This window comes from Halichoerus grypus, chromosome 15 (genome assembly GCF_964656455.1).
Source record: "Halichoerus grypus chromosome 15, mHalGry1.hap1.1, whole genome shotgun sequence".
NCBI lineage: Eukaryota > Metazoa > Chordata > Mammalia > Carnivora > Phocidae > Halichoerus > Halichoerus grypus.
The window spans coordinates 50,616,114-50,635,715 of NC_135726.1; the positions used below are offsets into that span (position 1 = coordinate 50,616,114).

The window sequence follows — 19,602 nt, forward strand, 5'->3', positions numbered from 1 at the left end:
GGAAAGGAAGTCAGACTAGAGGGGACATATCCTGGTGCGCTGCCTTCTAGGAAGCCAGGTTTGGGGGCTCACTGGTCCCAGAGGGCCAGAATGCAGAGTGGAGCACCCCAGCTCCTCCCAATTACCCAGACCACCCTCATTTCCGACCAAGCCAACAAAAATTATGCAGCATCTAATTCACAAATTTCTCAGTTCATTTGTATACCTTATATTTGGTACTAGGTGCTAAGTAAACAGTAGAAAAAGCAACAACAACAACAAAATTATAGAGGTTGTGACATGGATCTTTGACCATAAGGCACTGTTCCACCAGACTTTTTTAAAAAATAGCTTTACTATTGTTATAAAATTGATATATATACTCTGTGTTAAAAAGTAAAATACATACAAGTACACAAATGTATTACACACCCCGCATCCCACTTACTAGAGATAAGCAGTTATCATACTAACCTTTCACACATTTTTGTGTCTTTCTCTCTATATAAACATACGCACGCAAAAAACGTATTAACAAAACGGGGCCATACTACAATGGCTCTCCAACTTTCCTGGTTCACAAAATGGTTTGTGGGCAACCTTCAATGTCTATGTAAGTGTACCTGAATATTTTTAGTGGTTTTCACTCATTTACATGTGCCTTAATTTATTACACTTGGAGTATTAACATTTTTTTTTTTTTTGCTATGGTAAGAAAATGCTAAGAAACTCAGCCATATGCATACATCTTTTTCCATATGTGCAACTATCTCCCAAGTATCAATTACTACACACTTATTGCCACTTCAAAGGTTACACAAATTTGAACTTGATACACTGACAAATTCTTTCCCAAAAGACTTCTTTTCTTCACCCCCCACCAATAAATTCACAGGTGCAGGTTTCCACAGATCCCCACTGATGGTGGCTTTGGTGACTCTATTTTTCCACGGCTATTCTGACAAATTAAAATGGTATTTCTGATTCTTTAAAATGCTCTAATAGTTGTCTTGTCTGTTTAAAAACACTATGAAATGAAACGGGGCACAAGCATTATATTCATGATAGCAATAAAACAAATTAACCTATAAATTCAATGCAATGCCAACTGGCTTTTGTGTTTAAAACCTGGTAAAATGAGGGGTGCCTGGGTGGCTCAGTTGGTTGAGCATCCAACTCTTGATCTCGGCTCAGGTCTTGATCTCGGGGTCGTGAGTTCAAGCCCCACGTTGGGCTCCGTGCTGGGCCCAACCCATCAGGTTTGCTGAACAAACCTGATAAAATGAAATGGCTCCGCAGTTCAGTACAACCTCTCTAGGAGAGCAGTTTATCTCTAGGAGATAAAACACATTCACCACCACGTGGCATAAAAAACGTGATGGAGACACATCATCCACACCTGCCAAGAGGGGGGCCCTCCCTCTAACTGTTCCTGCTCTTCTAAAAGCGACTGGCCTCAACCCACAGTAACATCATCTTGCGATTTTTGTAAAATCGATCTTCTAAAAGGTACACACAATACTGGTTTTAGTAAGGTGACCATTCTTTCCTACATTTGTCCCATCTGTAGGTATTTTCCACCCACCCCCACCCCCACCAAGGAATGCATGTCCACAACCTGCTCCTATCATTTATAAAAGCTCCCTCCTGGGCCGACTCTGATGAGAGTGACGATCTTTACGGAGGCCCCGTCCTACTTCCTTAAGGACAGTCCGCCGCGTGACAGACTCTCGGAGACGAGGAAGCCTGCGACTCAAGTGCTCTTCCCGTCTCTCGAACTTCTGGGTCTTTCCTGCCTCTGCAGCAAGGGCCGCGTGACCAGGTCAGCCTCCCCCCGCAGCCGGCCCTACACACCCTGTCTCCAAAGGCTTCCTCCCGCACTGGCGCTCCGGTGGAGTAGAAAGTCCGGGGTGCCACCTGAACGCTCGCCTACTTGCCAGGTTTCTCACTCCCGTGCACTCGCTGATGGTTCCGCAGGCCCGAGCTGTAGCTGAAGCCCTTGCCGCACTCCGCACACGTGTAGGGCTTCTCGCCCGTGTGCACCCTCTGGTGGACGTGAAGACAGGAGCTTCGGCCAAAGCCCTTCCCGCACTCCGCACACTTGTAGGGCTTCTCGCCCGTGTGCACCCTCTGATGACCCTGGAGGTGCGAGCTCTGACTATAGCCCTTGCCGCACACGTCGCATCTGTATGGCTTCTCCCCGGTGTGCACCCTCTTGTGACTGAGGAGCCCCGAGCCGTACCTGAAGCCCTTGCCGCATTCGAAGCACGTGTAGGGCTTCTCGCCCGTGTGCAGCCTCTGGTGGGTGCAGAGATTGGAGCCGTAACTGAAGCCCTTGCCGCACTGATCGCACGTGTAGGGCTTCTTGCCCGTGTGGATCCGCTGGTGCTTGTAGAGGCTTGAGGTGCACCGGAAGCCCTTGCTGCACTGATCGCACTTGTACGGCTTCTCGCCCGTGTGGACCCTCTGGTGGATGAGGAGCCCCGAGCTGTAACTGAAGCCTTTGCCACACTCGGCGCACTTGTAGGGCTTCTCGCCCGTGTGCGTCCTCTGATGGATGAGGAGGTCGGAGCTGTAGATGAAGCCCTTCCCGCACACGTCGCACACGAAGGGCCGCTCGCCCGTGTGCACCCGCTGGTGGCTGTGCAGGTCTGAATTGCGCCGGAAGCCCTTGCCGCACTCGGCGCACTTGTAGGGCTTCTCGCCCGTGTGCACCCGCTGGTGGACGTGCAGGTCCGAGCTGCGGCCGAAGCCCTTCCCGCACTCGCACTTGTACGGCTTCTCGCCCGTGTGCAGCCTCTGGTGGCGGAGGAGGCCCGAGCTGTAGCTGAAGCTCTTGCCGCACACGTCACACTCGAAGAGCCGCTGCCCCGTGTGGACGCGCTGGTGCGCCTGCAGGTACGAGTTGTAGCTGAAACCCTTGTCGCACTTGTCGCACCGGTAGGGCTTCTGGGCCGCGTGCGCCTTCTGGTGCCGGCGGAGGTGCGAGCTGCACGTGCAGGCCTGGCCGCACCGCGCGCAGCCGTGGGGCTTCTCCCCGGGGTGCACGTGCTGGTGCTTGTGCAGCGCCGACCTGGCGTAGAAGCCCTTGCCGCACTCGCCGCACGCGTACGGCTTCTCGCCCGTGTGCAGCCGCCGGTGCACCTGCAGCACCGAGCTGTAGCTGAAGCCCTTGCCGCACTCGCCGCACTTGTACGGCTTCTCGCCCGTGTGCACCCGCTGATGCACCAGCAGGTTCGAGCTGCGGCCGAAGGCCTTCCCGCACTCCTCGCACGCGTACGGCTTCTTGCCCGTGTGCACGCCCTGGTGGATGAGGAGGATCGACTGGTACCGGAAGCCCTTCCCACACACGTCGCAGCTGTAGGGCATGTCCCCCCCAGGGGCCCGGGGCCGGCTGGGCCGCCGCGGGTTCGGCCTCGGGCCCCGGCCGCACTCCTGACTTTTAGAGGCTTTCTCGCCCGAGGGAGTCCTTGGAGGTCTCTCGGGGTGGGCAGTCGGCCTCAAGGCCGGACCGAACTCGTTTTTATGGGGTTTCTCTCTCGAGGGCCCTCGTGGATGAGTGGGAAGGTGTGACTCTTCCCTGAAGCCGTGTCCACAGTCACTTCTTCTCCGGTCATACTCTTGGGGGCTAGGGTGATGAAGTATCGGCTTTTTAACGCGGTCCTTTCCACACTGATCGCAATTACAGGGTCTCTCTCTTTCGGGGAATCTGCGGTCATCGTGACAACGTGATATCCAGCTGAAGCCGTAACTGTCCCCCTCATGTTTATATATTGTATCTGGCCTGTCAAGTTTTTTACACCTTTCGCGAATGTTCCACGGCTCATTCACAGAGGCTTTCATCCAAGAATCTTGAGCGGATACCTGTCTTACAGCTTTCCAGAGTGGTAACTCTTGATTTTCTGAGCCGATGGGTCTCTGCAGACTGCCCACCAGACTGTCAATGTGTGAACCCCGAGCAGGTGCTCCTTCCCACCCTTGGCAGGGAGAAGCGTCTTCCGAGAACTGGAAACTTTTCCCTTGAAGATTTACTCTATGATCCTGACTCCCAGTTAATTCACCAGTCACCTGTTCCCAGATTTTCCAGTAGGAGAGCTCTCTGGAGGAAAGGCACTTCAATTCTCTTTCTTGAATATACTCCATTTCCTTTTCATTCTTGTCTCCTATGAGGTGAGAGACAATTCAGAGATGAGAACAAATACAAGATAGGCTCAGGGATCTCAAGCCAGGTCATGCTTTCAGACTCGGGCCAGTAATAAGCCTAGAGCAAAATTCACCTGTGTGTATCGTAACTACCAGGGCACTTCTTTTATGTCTTAAAAAAGGAAGAGGTTCCCGTTAACAAGCTTTGAAGCTAAATGTGAATATGATCCTACTAGTAACAAACTACGTCTCATCATCTACTTGCCAAGCAAGAAATTCCCAACAGATTTCTGCAGAGAAAATTCACTTCTCCACTTACTGCTGTTGTTGTTAACAATAATATGCAACATTATTGAAATGCTCCCTATATGCTGACGATATACACCCGCTAACTCCTTTTACCTCCAGAATAACATTGAGGTGGGGACCCTTACCATTTTCGCTTTATGGATGAGGGACCCACGGCACAAAGAGGGTGAGTAACCTGGTGCAGTCACCCCGCCATGTTGTGTGGAAGGGGAGGGTGGGGAGTCAAACACAGAAGTCTGGTTTTAGGGCCGCGCTTAGCGCTGTCTCCCAGAGTGACTCTAATTCTGGGCATGTGTGAGCTGAACCCGGGGGAGGAAGGAAGCACCGAATCCTCCAAAGTGCACCAGCTGTGTCCTGGTCTTCTGGGAGCATGTCAGTTAGGAATCCACATGACACAAGGCACGGAGGCATAAAAATATTCAACATATCCCTGTCACGGGACTGCGAGTCATCAAATTGTCACGTTTACTGTGTACATCCAGGTAAGTTAAAAAAAAAAAAATCTATCCATGCTTTTTGATATTCTTTACTGGTGATTTTTACCTTCAAGGGCCGAAATAACACAAAACTGTTTATAACTGAGGATGCCTAGGATATAGGAGTTAAATGGGTTCAATGGGTATAAATAGGACATAGGAGTTAACTGGCTTATCTTACACTGCCTGGCTGTTTCTATCAGAGGGAGGCAAGTCCAGGGACCCCCTCTGTCACTCTGGGTATGTGGAGGATGAAGGAAAGCACGAAGGAATCATGAGAAGGTGGGAACTGAGTAGCAGAAATGAGGTCACAGAACAATCACCTACAACGGTATGTGGTGTCCCCAGGGAAGATCGAGGGTTGGAAGGGGCCTTACGTGACAAGCTTACCCCCTCCCTGCCTGCTCAGGACTCCAGGCTCCACAGTTCTCGCCTGGGTGTGCATCTCCTGTATTTTCTCTGTTACCCAAGTCTTTCTGCCTTTTTTCCAAAGGGCACGGTATCTTATCAGGTTTGAAAGGTTGTTGCCCTGAAAATACAAGGCTTAGGCGCATTTTTGAGGTGCAAAAAGTAATCAGAAAATGTAGCCCTAATTCCATGACTTTCAAGCCTTTGAAGGACAGGCAGAGAAAAGATTCGAGATTGGCCAAATGAAACTACTTGATAACAGTTCTATTAAAAAAATGGGATTTAACCTGTATACAAAGACCAGAAGTACCCTCTCCCCAGGGAACAAGAACACTCCAATCAAGGTAAGTGTCCATCACCCAGACATTCCCTCACCCACAGAGAGCAGGTTCCTAAAGTTCTCCAGCATCACGTCTCGGTACAACTTCCTCTGGGCGCGGTCCAGCAGCCTCAGCTCCTCCTCAGTGAAGACCACCGCCACGTCCCTGAAGGTCAATGGCTCCTAAAACGTGAAACACCATTAACACAAACACCCGCCAGATGAAAGGTAAAATTGGAGTCACTAAGAAGAGTAGGCAAGCAAGCAGGAAGTTGCTCCATCTGGCAGGTCAAACCAAGTTTTGTTAATGTCTGATGCCAATAATGTCGATTCTAACCAACGGATCTTCCATGGTTAACAAAGAGCAAAGCAAGGAACGCTAACTACTCTTGGCTCAGTGTAAGTAAGCGCTTCTGAAGGCAAGTCCATAGAATTACAATGCTTCAGTCATACGGTCTGTTCATTTTACAATTTGACTCTAACTTGCAGAATACCTAAGCTTTTCCTCCACAGCGACTATGCCAACAGTGCATAATGTTAGAGTGCGCATGTCTGCACACACCCCAAAACCACCTTCTCTGCCAGAATGACTGTTCTTCACCAACCAGCCCCTCGCCCCTCCATCAGCAGTTGGGCAAATCCTGCTCTTTGCTGCCCTAGCCCCCCACCCCCTCCACACACACGCCTTTTACGGGGCTCCATGTCCTCGCTGAACAGAAGCAACCAGTGGGTGTTTATGCAACCGTATCCACAACCAGATGAGGCCCTTCAAATCGTGCTGTGTCATCCTCAGTTATGAGCCAAGGCCCAAGGTTTTTTGTGAAGGAGAACTGGAGTGTGAATGCTTTACTAATGCAATACTGTGAGCACTGCAGAAATCAAAATGATTATAAACCCCTGTCCTCGGGGAGCCTGGCTGGCTCAGTCAGAAGAGCATGCTACTCTTGATCTCAGGGTCATGAGTTCAAGCCCCATGTTGGGTGTAGAGATTACCAAATAATAATAATAATAATAAACTTAAAAAAAAAAAATCCCTGTCCTCAAGGATTCTATAAATCAAGACACAGGTTAGCAACGGTCTTCTAAATCACAGTTTGTGATCTTTTCTGTTCCATGGCCTCCTTTGGCAGTCTGGTGATACTTACGGACTCTTACTCAGAATAATGTTGTAAATGACACAAAGGATTGTTTTAAAGGCTAATTACATGGGAATACAATGTTCAAAAATAATAAAACACAAAGGATGTGCTTCTTTGTACACATTAAATATCAAGAATGAATTAACTAGTGTAATTTCAAATTAGTAATGAGTGTAAGTAAAATTCTGCAACATCTACACCAGCTAAGACTTAGTGGGGTTGAAAAAACAAAGCAAAATCAGCAAAGGGAAAAGCCCTGTGGGGTGATGTTCTCTCATCGGCTCTATTATCAGTAACTATTCACAAGATAGTGACACGTGCTATCTCCGCTTCACTGATGAGAAGCCTGGGGTCTCAGAAAGGGAATATTATTTGTCGAAGATCATACATCTAACAAGAGGTGAGTCAGGACTGAACTCTGGCAGCCTGGCTAACCATGCGGAAACCACTCTACTATCCTGCTGCCCCAGTGAGATCAGAGGGGCCAGGCCAGAGGAACCCACCTCCCCATTTTGGAAAAGGGTGCCACCAAGACAGCACACTTCCAAGCACAATCCTAGATCAATCCCAAGACTAGAGGCAGTGTAACGGTCGGGAGAAAGCTTGGGCCAGTGGCACTCTGACAATTAATTAAACCGATGTAGACCTGCCACTATCTCCCGAATCTTTAAATCCAGCCCTGCCGTCTACACTGAGCCCTGGTGACTCCAACCACAACCTGGGTGTCTAAAGGTATCGTGAAGCAGAAACAGCCCAATCAGAAGTGAGTCCTTCCTCCCAAATAGTTCTAACCTCCCCAACGTGGGTAAACACAAGTACCATCGACCTTCAAGGAAGCCTTGATTCTTTCCTTTTTCTTATTTCCTACATCTAATTCATTAAAAAAAAAAAAATTCTGCCAATTATTATTCCAAAGTAGACTTTAAATCTCTCCGTCTCTCCCCGTCATAACTTCCACCTCTCTAATCCGACTCGTCATCATCCTTTGCTTGGATGACTGCAGGAACCTTCTCTCAATTCACCCGGCCTACGCCCCTCAAGACACTTGAGAGCAGTGATCTTGTTTTTAACCTTTCTGCTACCTCTCCCCCTTCTAGAATGCCAGCCCCATGAAAGCAGGGGCGTTTTATCTGTTTTGCTCTCTGATATATCACCAGGGCTTAGAATAATGTTTGGCCCATAGTAGGTGTCCAACAAATATTTGTTGGATGAATAGGGAAAGGAGGAATAATAACTTCTGAACTTCAAGAGTACATATTCAAGGGGCACCTGGGTGGCTCAGTCGTTAAGCGTGTGCCTTCGGCTCAGGTCATGATCCCAGGGTCCTGGGTTCGAGCCCCGCATCGGGCTCCTGGCTCAGCAGGAAGCCTGCTTTCTCCCTCTCCCACTCCCCCTGCTTGTGTTCCCTCTCTCGCTGTGTCTCTGTCAAATAAATAAAATCTTTAAAAAAAAAAAGTACATATTCAATATAAATAGTAAAACAATACAGAGACATACAAGTAACTCAGTGGACCAGAGTACAGAATGCAGGAACAGTCCCATTAGAGGAAAGCTAAGTCAATATATAGGTATATATATATGTACCTATTAAATACATATACATGTACATGTATAAATATATACAAAATACATAAATGATAAAAGTAGTACTTTAGTTCACCTGCAAATGAATGATAAATATAATAAATGGCACCGTCATGATTGGCTATCCATCTTGAAGAAAATGAAATTGTCAACCTTACACCTCTTACAAAAACAAGTTACAGCCATATTAGAGATTAAAACGTTTTTAAAATCTAAATAAAAACCCATTTACGTGCCTTTTTGTGATTAAGCTTAGAACAGGTAAGGCTAGATATGGAACCGGATTTTCAAAAGGGAACTAACAAATCATTTAACTAGGAGAAAATGTTACACTTCTTTATGGTCAACTCACCATTCACAAAGTCAAGATTGAAAGTTAACTGTTAACACTTTTGATGGGTGAGTTAACAACCCAACTCTTGAAAGAGCTCCTTTCATTAATTAAAGCAAATGGGCGAAAGCCTTTCATAAGCAATTCTCAGATGAGAAAACACAACTGCAGCAAACATATGGAAGATGGTCATCATGCACCCACTGTGTGACGAACTGCGAAATACATGAGAGGTCTTAGCCACACACCCAGCTCCATCAGATTAGCAAAAATGTTTAGTACTGAGAAAGCCTTGGGGGAAAATCTTGCCAAAAAAAATTTAATCAGAATTCTCAGAAGTGTAGGGGCGCCTGGGTGGCTCAGTCAGTTAAGCATCTGCCTTCGGCTCAGGTCATGATCTCAGGGTCCTGGGATCGAGCCCCACATCGGGCTCTCTGCTCAGCAGAGAGCCTGTTTCTCCCTCTCCTTCTGCCTGCTGCTCTGCCTACTTGTGCTCTCTCTCTCTCTGTGTCAAATAAAGAAATAAAAATCTTAAAAAAAAAAAAAAGGAATTCTCAGAAGTGTGTAAAAAAAAAAAATCACTGCTATGATTACGGGAAAATACAACCTCAAGAGATGCGCTAACCAGAAGAAGGAACATCACTGAAGCAGAAGCCAGTGAATGAAGCACAGAGCAGTCTCCTGGAATATGATGGAAAATTCCAAAGAGAATAAAAGGTAAAGGATAGGGAAGATAGATCCAGAAGTTACACCTTTAATAACAGGAGTTCCAGGAGGTCCAAATGAATAAAATAATAGTAACAGTAGACATCCAGGCAGGAAAAGAATTAATGTCAGAAGATCGCAGAGCAAGGGCAGAAAGGGGTGACCCTTGCAAATGACACTCAGCCAAGCTGCTGTCAAGACCTTTCCGGGGGAAAAAAAATGCTAAAGTAACTAGTAAGTCAGAATAAACTCTGTTCACCAGAAGATGAATGGAGAAGCCATGAGAAAAAGACCAGCCCAAGACTGAATGCCAGTTCTCAAGGTATGAATGAAGAATTTTCAGCTTAGGCAATTTGCCATTTGGGCATAAAGGGAACAGACATTCTTCAGCATGGGAATGCTCAGTGCGTACAGCCTCCACAAGTCTTCTCTGGGAAAAGCAAATTGTGGAGTCACATTAAGGCAACCAACAGATACATCAAAATGAAGGCAGGAATGAAGAAACCGGTAAAAAGGACACGTGGTGGACAATGACCTCTAGACACAGAACTGAGACAAGTCCACTGTGGGAATCGGTGGTGACAAATCAGAAGGTAATGATAGTAAAAACAGCCTCATATCGGGAGACAGTGGGAAGTAAAGAAGTGTTCATTTCTTCAGCCCTCAGAGTAGGAAGTTCATCAATAACATTTAAAATTAAAGCATAATATAAAAATGACTCAAAGTTTCCAAATTTTTCTATGTCTTTCCATAAAAAAAAAGAAAGCTTTATAAAATAATCTCATACGTGCTGAAAAAATATGTACTTAAAATTTTACAATTGCTTTGATTTCTTTTTCTTTCGACTTAAAGGAAAAGTTAACACGTATGCATGTATCTACCGTGTGTGTGTGTATTTGTGTGTGTGTGTGAGAGAGAGAGAGAAAGCACGAGCATGTGCACATCTTTCTACGTCCTAATAGTTTCATCCACTTTATCTCATTGGACAGCAGCACAAAATCTAGACAAGAGAACAAGTGAAACCATAATAATCCATCAATCCAATGGATGGACATGGACTCCACTCCATGACATTTTTTTTTCTTTCTTTGCTGTTATGAACAACATTGCAATGATCATTCTGCAGACACTTGCTCTGATTTAGAATGAACTTGTAGAGTGGGGAATATTGGAGGAGACGCATGCGGAACTTCCAGAAAGTTGCAAATGTGTGCAAGTACCTGTTTCTCCATTGGGTTCACAGTGAATGCTGATCTTTCAAATCTTTGGTCATCTGCTAAAAAAAAAAAAAGAATCCTACCTTGTTTGAATCTGTACTGCTTTGACTAATAGAGGTTGATCGTCTTTTCATATAATTATTGGCCATTTGTGTTTCTTCTTTTCTTCCTTTCTGAACAAGAATGCTTGGGCATTTGAACCCCTCTTTCAAAAATAAAGATACTATAATTTATAATTTTGTCATAGATGAAATGTCTTTTCCCCGATTATGCTCTCTTTTAACCTTGTTCATGGGGTACTTTTTGGTAGGGTGTATAATCTGGAGACTATAACATCTGTAAATGAATCAGAGAAAGGTCCACGGAGGAGAAAAACTCAGAGAAGAAAAATTCATTATCTGGAGAGTCACCTCTCTGCATAATTTAGGCTCAGGCCCTTAGATGAAATGATTATTTATTGGCAGGAGCATGTAGAGAAGAATGGCAAATTACAGCCATACCGACCCAGGTTCAAATCCAGGATTCCCTGCTCATTTCTCCCTTTCTAACCCCGGATCCTATCATCTCTCTCACATGGCTACTTGGTGGATAAATGCAATGAGCAATGTCATTACTCGCCCAATACATTGTTTTCTCTGTTCCCTTTTACCAAGGGAGGGGGATATTTTTACGCTCTGATGCCTGGCGTGTTATTTCTGGAGAGAAAAGAGATTTCAACCCACCTGAAACTCGGTCTTGTCCTCCCCATCCTGAGAAAGGGCTGAGGCTTGAGAGCGGACAGCTGCAGGAGAAGGAAGCCATGAGACGAGGGGGCTCCCGCCTGGGCTCATGGACCATCTACTAGTAGAGACCCCAGCAAGCTCTGCTGCTTCACACACTGGATTCTTCTCCTCCACCTCACTTGTCCTCTCTCCACACTCGGCTCCGATCCTCCCCCGCCACACACCCTTCCTGAACTCTCACCTCTCTCCCCAGGCCTTGAGGTCCAAGTCTCCATGATCCGCCTCTCCTAAGTTTTCCCAGAGTGGAAGCAATTTTATTTCTCCTCTGATCTTCCTAATCCGGAGAACCAGAAGATCCGGGCCTTCTTCATTCTTGAGGCTCTCCAAGTTCTGACAAGGAGCATCACATGGCTTCCTGGGCTCAGAAGGAAGGACCTGCCTCCACCTTCACGCTCCACGGCCTGGTTGGTTCCCATGTTCCAGGGACCTGTGGGCTCAAGAGGGGAACTCGAATTTATCCGGTCCTTTCTTCTGGCCCCCAAAGCTCTGGGTCTCCAGTATGGTGCAACACCCTCTGAATACCATTCGTTTGGTGGACGCTTACTGAGTCGCTATATGCATAGTCCCTGCTCTGGAGAGACTCATGGTCCACAGGGTCAAGGACACTGCAGATGGCTCAAGACAGTCCGAGAAGTTTCTGCGGGAGGGCCTAGCAGCAGAAGTGTTCCAGTGAGACACAGGGCCCTACAGAAGGGTGCAGATGCCACAGACACAAGACCTGTGTTTTGTGAAGGAGAGTCTGGAGTGTGAACGCTTTACTCATGCGATACTGTGGGCATTGCAGAAATAAAAACGATGAAAAATACCTGTCTTCGGGGCGCCTGGCTGGCTCAGTTGGAAGAGTGTGCTACTCTCGACCTCAGGGTCGTGAGTTTGAGCCCCACGATGGGTGTAGAGATTACAAAAAAATAATAATAAAAAGAAAAATAATAAACTTAAAAAAAAAAATCCCTGTCCTCAAGGATTCTATAAATCAAGATTCAGGTTAGCAAAGGTCTTCTAAATCAGAGTTTGTGATCTTTTCTGTTCTATGGCCTGATTTGGCAGTCTGTTGATACTTACAGACTCTTACTTAGAATAATGTTGTAAATGCATAAAATAAAACACACAGGATTACTTTAAAGCCTAATTATACTAGAATACAACATTCAAAAATAATAAAACGCCAGGGATGTGCTTCTTTTTACACATTAAATATCAAGAATTAATTAACTACTGTATTTTCAAAATAGTAATGAGCATAAGTAATATTTTGAAACACCTGCACCAACTATAATATAAAAATATCTATGATTTACATGGATAACAGATTCATGGGTTCTGATACTATTGTGGTTTGTCGCCTGCATTCATAATTACAGGAAATGCTAATTTTCAGTTCAACTAGTACATATTTTTTCCCCACTCAAGCTCATGAACCCCCTGCATTATGCCCATGGACTGGAGTTCAAGAGCTCCTTTTCTAAGTGAGACCTTCTCCTGCTGCCACCAGATTGAATTAGTCACTCTGGGACCCAGAACCACTTTAAGTTGCTGGCTTGCCACCTTTAACACAGGGCCCTGTTAAGATCTCTACATCGTCAGGGCGCCAAGGGGGCTCAGTTGGTTAAGCAGCTGATTCTTGATTTTGGCTCAGGTCACGATCTCAGGGTCCTGGGATCAAGCCCCGTATTGCACTAAGTGGGGAGTCTGCTTCAGGAGTCTCTCCCTCTGCCCCTCCCCTCTCTTGTGCTCTCTCTCTCTCTCTGAGAGAGATCTCCAAATCATCAATGGAACGGGGCCTTCTTCCTTTATTCGTGTTCTCCATTTTGCACAGGCCCGGCACATTGGACACGTTTAACAAATTCCATCAATGGGATGTGAAGCCCGGAGACGACCGGAACTCTCGGAACCAGTCAGTAGGTAGCGCAAACACACGGACCGTGAGTTCCCTCCTTTCCCCTCTTTGCCTGATCTGCTTTCTCCTGAGACCCAAGCCACAGGGCAGTTTCAGACAAACAGATACGCACCCTTGGGGGGCCCACTCCAAGATACTCCCACAGTGGACGGCTTCAGGAGCTCAGGTCTCCACTGTGCCCCATAACCGTCGGTCCCAGACCTCTGCCCAGCCCGCTCCGGCAAGTGCCTCCCTGTCTCCCACGATTTGTGCACTGCCCTGCATGAGGGACTGCCCTCTGAAGCAAGTGTGCAAGACTGGGCCACCTACTAACCTCCTACGGGGAGGACAAAAATCTGTAACAGGGTCCTCCAGACCAATGCCATTGAAATTCAACTCCTCAGGACCCTCCAGGATTGTGCTCCAGAAACCTTAGCCTGCTCAAAAATCACCACGAGAGGCTGTTGAAACAGACTGCTGGAGCCCACCTCCAAAGATTCTGATTTAGAAGCTCCGCAGTGGAGCGCAAGACTCTGTTTCTAACAAGTTCCCAGGTGATGCTGATACGGCTTCTCCAGGCCCACGCTTTACAGGTACTAACACCCTCGAGCTTCCTCTGACTGGCTGGCTTTCGGGGCTTCCAGGGGTTTCTAGTTTATACAGAATTTCCTGTGGTTCCTCCTCATATCCCCGACCTCCAAAAATCAGAACTGCCTCAAGCTTTAGTGCATGAAGTTCTTCTCTATCTCTACTCATTCACTTCCTCAGTGAACACATCCAGCCTCGGGACATCAGAAAGCGTCCATATGCCGATGACTCAAGGCCAACTTGACATGTCCACTTGGCTGTCTAAAAGACGTCTCAAACTTACCTCGCCCAAAACCAAACACCAGATTTGTCTTTTCAAATAAGCCGGCCACATATTTTGAAATGATCTTTGATTTTTTTTCTTCTTTTTCATACACCACATCCAACCATCAGCAAAAACCTTCAAATGATCGCCAGCATCTGACCAATTCTCTATTACAATCCAAACCACCGTCATCTCTTGCCTTAACTACTGTGATTGACTCCTAACTGGTCTCTCTGCTTCTATTCCTGTCCCCCTACAATCTACTTCCTACACGGCAGCCGAGATGATCTTTTTTTTTTTTTTGAAGAGTTATTTATTTGAGAGAGAAAGAGAGCACGCGCGCAACGGAGCGCATGCGCACAGGAGGAGGGGCAGAGGGAGAGAGAGAATCTCAAGCAGGCTCCCTGCTGAGTGCAGAACCTGATGCAGGGCCCACATGACCCTGAGATCATGACCTGAGCTGAAATCAAGAGTCGGACGCTTAATTGACTGCGCCACCCAGGCACCCCAGCCAGAATGATCTTTTAAATATACAAGTAAAGGTATGTCACTCCTCTGGCCAAGAACTTCACCTCGCTCAAAACCTTCACTAAAGTCCTTTCAATGTCCAAAAGACCCTACACTATCTGACCTCCCAATACCCAATTTCCCATTTATCCTTCCTCTTTCTCATTCTGCTCAGCCTCTCTGGCCTCCTTTCTGTTCTTCACATAGACCAGTCAGTCATGCCCCCACCTTGGGGCCTTCACTGCCGTTCCCTTTCCCCAGTGTCACGGGCCTCTCACTTCCTTTGGGTCCCTACTCAACACCTTTCCAGTGAAATCACCTTTTTACTGAAATAATCCCTGATTATCCTACTTAGGATTGCAAGTCCCTCTGCCAGCCCTCCCAAAGCATCTTCCCTGCTTCATTTTTCCACTTATCACCTAACCTACCATCTGTGTGTCTTGTTTACTACCGTTCTGTACCCACGAGAATAGGAGCTCTATGAGGGCTGGGATTTTAGTCTGCTCTGGGCACAATGTAGGTACCCAATACATACTTAAACGGAAACTGGGACTGAAGTGAACTCAGCCTGCTGACCTGGGATCCTGGGTTCTTTGATACCAGCCCCAGAGCAGAAGGGTTTTGTTTTGCCATGTGTTCGCTTAGTCAGTTACATGCTAAGGACCACGCTGGGCCTGTTGGGACATAGTGGTGATCAGGGCAGGCAAGGACTGCGCTCGAGGAGCTGACATCCTAGCTGGGAAGACAGCACGCATTCACTGATATTCTACTATGTGTCAGGCGCTTAGGTTTAAAGAAAGATATACTCTTTTACCATATGGAGCTCACAGTGTGGAGGGAAAGAAGATGACTAATATCACTGGTGACACAGGCCAGTGGGATAAAGGGGTAATGGGAGTAAGAGACACTAGCAAGGTAGAAATAACAGGACTAGATGAATGATTACATGTGCGGATGAAAAGGAGGAATCAAATAGGAGTCTGGAGTTGAAGTTTAAGGAAAACAGGTAAATTATGGTGTTTCAATCCAGACAGCCAGACGAGAGGCAGGGTTGGGAAGCTGCAGGTCTTGACTCTCAATACTGGAGTGGTCAGGGGCGCCTGGGTGGCTCAGTCGGTTAAGCGTCTGCCTTCGGCTCAGGTCATGATCACAGAGTCCTGGGATCGAGCCCCGCGTCGGGCTCCCTGCTTGGCGGGGAGCCTGCTTCTCCCTCTCTCTCTGCCTGCCGCTCTGCCTACTTGTGTTCTCTCTGTCTGTCAAATAAATAAATAAAATCTTAAAAAAAAAAAAAAATACTGGAGTGGTCAAACGGCCTGGGGGTACGTTCTGGCTCAGCCACTTTGTAGCTGTGTGAACACTAGAAGAGAGACAAATCTCTGAAGAAGTCTGTTCTTTCTGCTGTGAAGAGAGTACTTCTTACTCGCAGAGTTGGAAGAATTCAGTCTTTCTCTCTCACAAACATACACATGGATACCTATTTGAATAAAGCTCATGCCTAGTACGGGGCACACTGAAAATCCTCAGCCAACTGCTATCATTGCTGGTATTCATTCATCCTAGCACTAACCTAGGAAGACAGGCACCCATTTGTTTTTATTTCAGATGTTATAACAAACACTGCGGACACTGAAGCAAATAAGATGGACAAGGTACTTGTTCTTACAGGGCTTGCCTTCTGGTGGGTAAACAAATCTACAAATAAGGTGATTTCTGAGTACAAAAAGGACCATGAAGAAAATAAGACCAACTATTTACGAACCAGAACATAAGTTCTCTGGGACCGAACACAGGTGGCAGGTGTGGGAGGCGCAGCCTTAATCAGGTTGTCGAGGACGGTCTCCAAGGCCTGCATGAAAATAAATCGGCCGTGCAAAGATTTGGGATGGGAAGAGTACAGAGGCAGGGGCAGGTGCAAAGGCCCTGAATTCCGGTTATTAACACCTCAGCATAACTGGTATATAATAAGCACTTAGTTAATGCATACCATTACAGTTACTATAATTATTTCTTCCCTGTACCTAGCACAGCCCTGAAGCAGTGTAAGCCTGAGTGATTTACTGACTAAATGAAAATAATAGAAGCCAGAGAGAGAATACACTAAATCAAGACACCGGGAAGTTCCCCCAACTTTAGGAAAAAAAAAAAGCATTTCTGGGGGGAAGGCAGCCATGGCCATTCAGGGCCTGAATGGGCATTTGTCAAGACCACGGTATGAAGAGTAAGGTCAGGAGAGTGGGCCCTTGTTTGGGAAGAGAGCTGGCATTGCCATAAAATAACAAGAAACCGAAATTCTACTCACTTGGAGCTGAAGAGACTGGGGGTTATTCCTTTCTCTTCCATGCAATGCTCTCTGAGAAAGGAACAGTCCCAAGAAGGCAAGGCAATGAAATAAAAATGAGCCAGGAGGTAACATGATTTTATCACCCTTCCCAACACACAACAGGGAGAAATCTCCGAGTGCAAGCTGAATGTAATCTAGCCTTCCTGTAATCTACTCCTACTACCAGGAAGGGGACCTCCCTCCCTCCCTCCCTCCCTCCCTCCAGGGCTCAAACAGAGGACCCAAGCCATTCCTGCCGTGGGCCTTGTCTACAAGCCTGCATTCACTGTAGCTCCCAGGAGACAGTCAGATGGGCCCACAGACACATGAAAAGATGCTCAGCATCACTCATCAGGAAAATAAAAATCAAAACCACAATGAGCTATCACCTTATATCCGTCAGAATGGCTGGAAGCAAAAAGACAAAGTAACAAGTGTCAGTGAAGATGTGGAGAAAAAGGAATCCTGGTAATACAGATTGGTGCAGCCACTGTGGAAAGAAAGCAGTATGGAGGTTCCTCAAAGAATTAAAAATAGAACTACCATATGATCCACTAATTCTATTAGTGGTTTTTACCTAAGAAACAAAAACATTAATTTGAGCAGATATATGCACCCCTGTGTTTACTGCAGCATTATTTACAACAGCCAAATTATGGAAGCAACCCAAGTGTCCAGCCACAGATGGCTAAAGATGTGGTATTTGTATATACAATGAAATATTACTCAGCCATACAAAAGGGTGAAATCTTGCCATTCCCAACAACATGGATGGACCTCGACGGTATAATGCTAAGAGAAATGAATCAGCTAGAGAAAGACAAATACCATATTATTTCCCTTAAATACGGAATTTAAGAAAAAACACAAAAGAACAAAGAAAAAAAAGAGACAAAAAGCCAAACACAGAGAACAAACTTGTGGTTGCCATGAAGAGGTGGGTGGAATGAGAGGACACCTATCTTGATGAGCACTGAACAATGTACAGAACTGTTGAATCATTGTACACCTGAAACTAACATAGCTGTGTATGTTTAAAACTATTTTTAAATGCCTAAATATATACCTAAAGATGTATCATGTTCATGCAATTAAAGACTCCAGGTTGTTATCTGTTCTCTCCGATGCAATCTCAAACAAAATCTCAATCTTTTTGCAAAATTTGACATGCTGATACTAAAATATATATTGAAATAAAAAAAAAAAACTAGAGTAGTCAAAACAATCCTACTCAAAGAAGGAAAACTTTGGACAAAACCTGGACTCATTCTTTCTGACTTCAAGATTTATTCTAAAGCTACAGTAATCAAGAAATAGTGGTATTTTTTAAAAGATTTCATTTATTTATTTGTCAGACAGAGAGAGCGCACAAGCAGGGGGAGCGACAGAGGGAGAAGCAGGCTCCCCACTGAGCAAGGAGCCGGATGCAGGGGCTCGATCCCAGGACCCTGAGATCATGACCCGAGTTGAAGGCAGACGCTTAACGGGGCCACCCAGGCATCCCAAGAAATAGTGATATTGACAATAGTGGAGAAAGAGATCAATGCGAAGAGTCTTTTCAGCCTATGGAGTTGCAACAATTGGAAAAAGTCTTATGTACCCCTCCTTTAAGTCATACACAAAAATTCATGCAATATGGGTTAAAAACCTACTATTTAAAAAAAAAAATCTGAATTAAGAGCTGTGACTCTCCTAGGCTGTGTGACACAGTGGAATTCAACCCGTGTGCCTCGGACGCTGTAAAAAAACAGACCTAGCACCACCACATCAGCAAAATAACCGCATAAAACTTGTACGGCGCTTAATAACTCTCAAGGGAACGCATACAGAACATGAAAATTCAACTTCTGCAGCTCCTTATGGAAATGACTTCACAGAAAAGTCTGAAATTCATACAGAAGTGGGTGTGCGGCTACCATGAAAGAAGTCCAGATATCGTCAATCGGAGACTGCCTGCATTGGAGTCTCCCAAACCGAGCGATGCCGGCCTCAAAGCCACAGCTGCTGACCTGGAACTGCTCCTTCCAAGTCTGGGGGAGGGGGTGCCCAGCGCTGCTGCCCGAGCCCCGCCCCCCCATCCCAACCCGGGATGCCCAGGGCATCCGCCTCCTCAAACCTCTCCTTCGCCAGGCGGAGCTGACGAAATCCCCTGGCTCTGACCTCCGCCACACGTCCCCTTCCCCCAGATCCTAAAGACCCGGCCCCTGTCCCTGCGGCCGGAACGCAGACTTCCAAGAAGCCCCACGTCCCATAACCTACTCACCATCGCAGAAGAAATTATGGCAGCGCTGCGGTGGCCGGAAGCGGAAGTGGGCCACTCGGGAGGGCCCGGACTACACTTCCCAGAATCCTCTGCGGCGCGGGGTCTTATTTAGAAGTCCAGCCGGTGACGTAAAAAAGCGTACACCTGGAGCCCCGCCCAAGGCCAGGTGCAAGGCGGAGTGCCCAGCAGGTGTACCCTGGTCTGTGGGAGGACACATGAGGTTCTGGCTCTCAGCTTTGGAGCACCCCACTACACCTTTTTTCTCTTTCCTTAAAAAAAAAGTTATTAGTCGCTGCTAACATGTTCACGTTGTAGAAAATCTGACACTACTCTCCAACAAACAAATCCATAATCCCATCACCAGGGGATATAAAGCATTGATGTTTTGGTG

At 46.5% G+C, this 19,602-nt stretch overlaps 1 protein-coding gene and 1 long non-coding RNA gene across 2 annotated transcripts in view; both read right to left on the minus strand.

Moving 5' to 3' along the window:
* Nucleotides 1–197: 197 nt before the first annotated feature.
* LOC118536636 (uncharacterized) overlaps nt 198–19,602 on the minus strand; it is a 58,835-nt gene continuing 39,430 nt past the window's right edge. The window contains exons 6-10 of the mRNA XM_078063573.1: nt 11,574–11,777; nt 11,333–11,391; nt 10,614–10,666; nt 5,691–5,817; nt 198–4,142 (exon numbers count right to left, since the gene is read on the minus strand). Coding sequence (XP_077919699.1) covers nt 1,909–4,142; nt 5,691–5,817; nt 10,614–10,666; nt 11,333–11,391; nt 11,574–11,777 — 2,677 coding nt within the window. The 3' untranslated portion in view covers nt 198–1,908. The remainder of the gene's footprint in view (nt 4,143–5,690; nt 5,818–10,613; nt 10,667–11,332; nt 11,392–11,573; nt 11,778–19,602) is intronic.
* Nucleotides 14,411–19,241, minus strand: LOC144380241 (uncharacterized). Its single transcript, XR_013444210.1, has 2 exons — nt 19,212–19,241; nt 14,411–15,881 (listed from the first exon to the last, which is right to left on the minus strand). It is a non-coding gene; the product is annotated as an uncharacterized LOC144380241 (long non-coding RNA).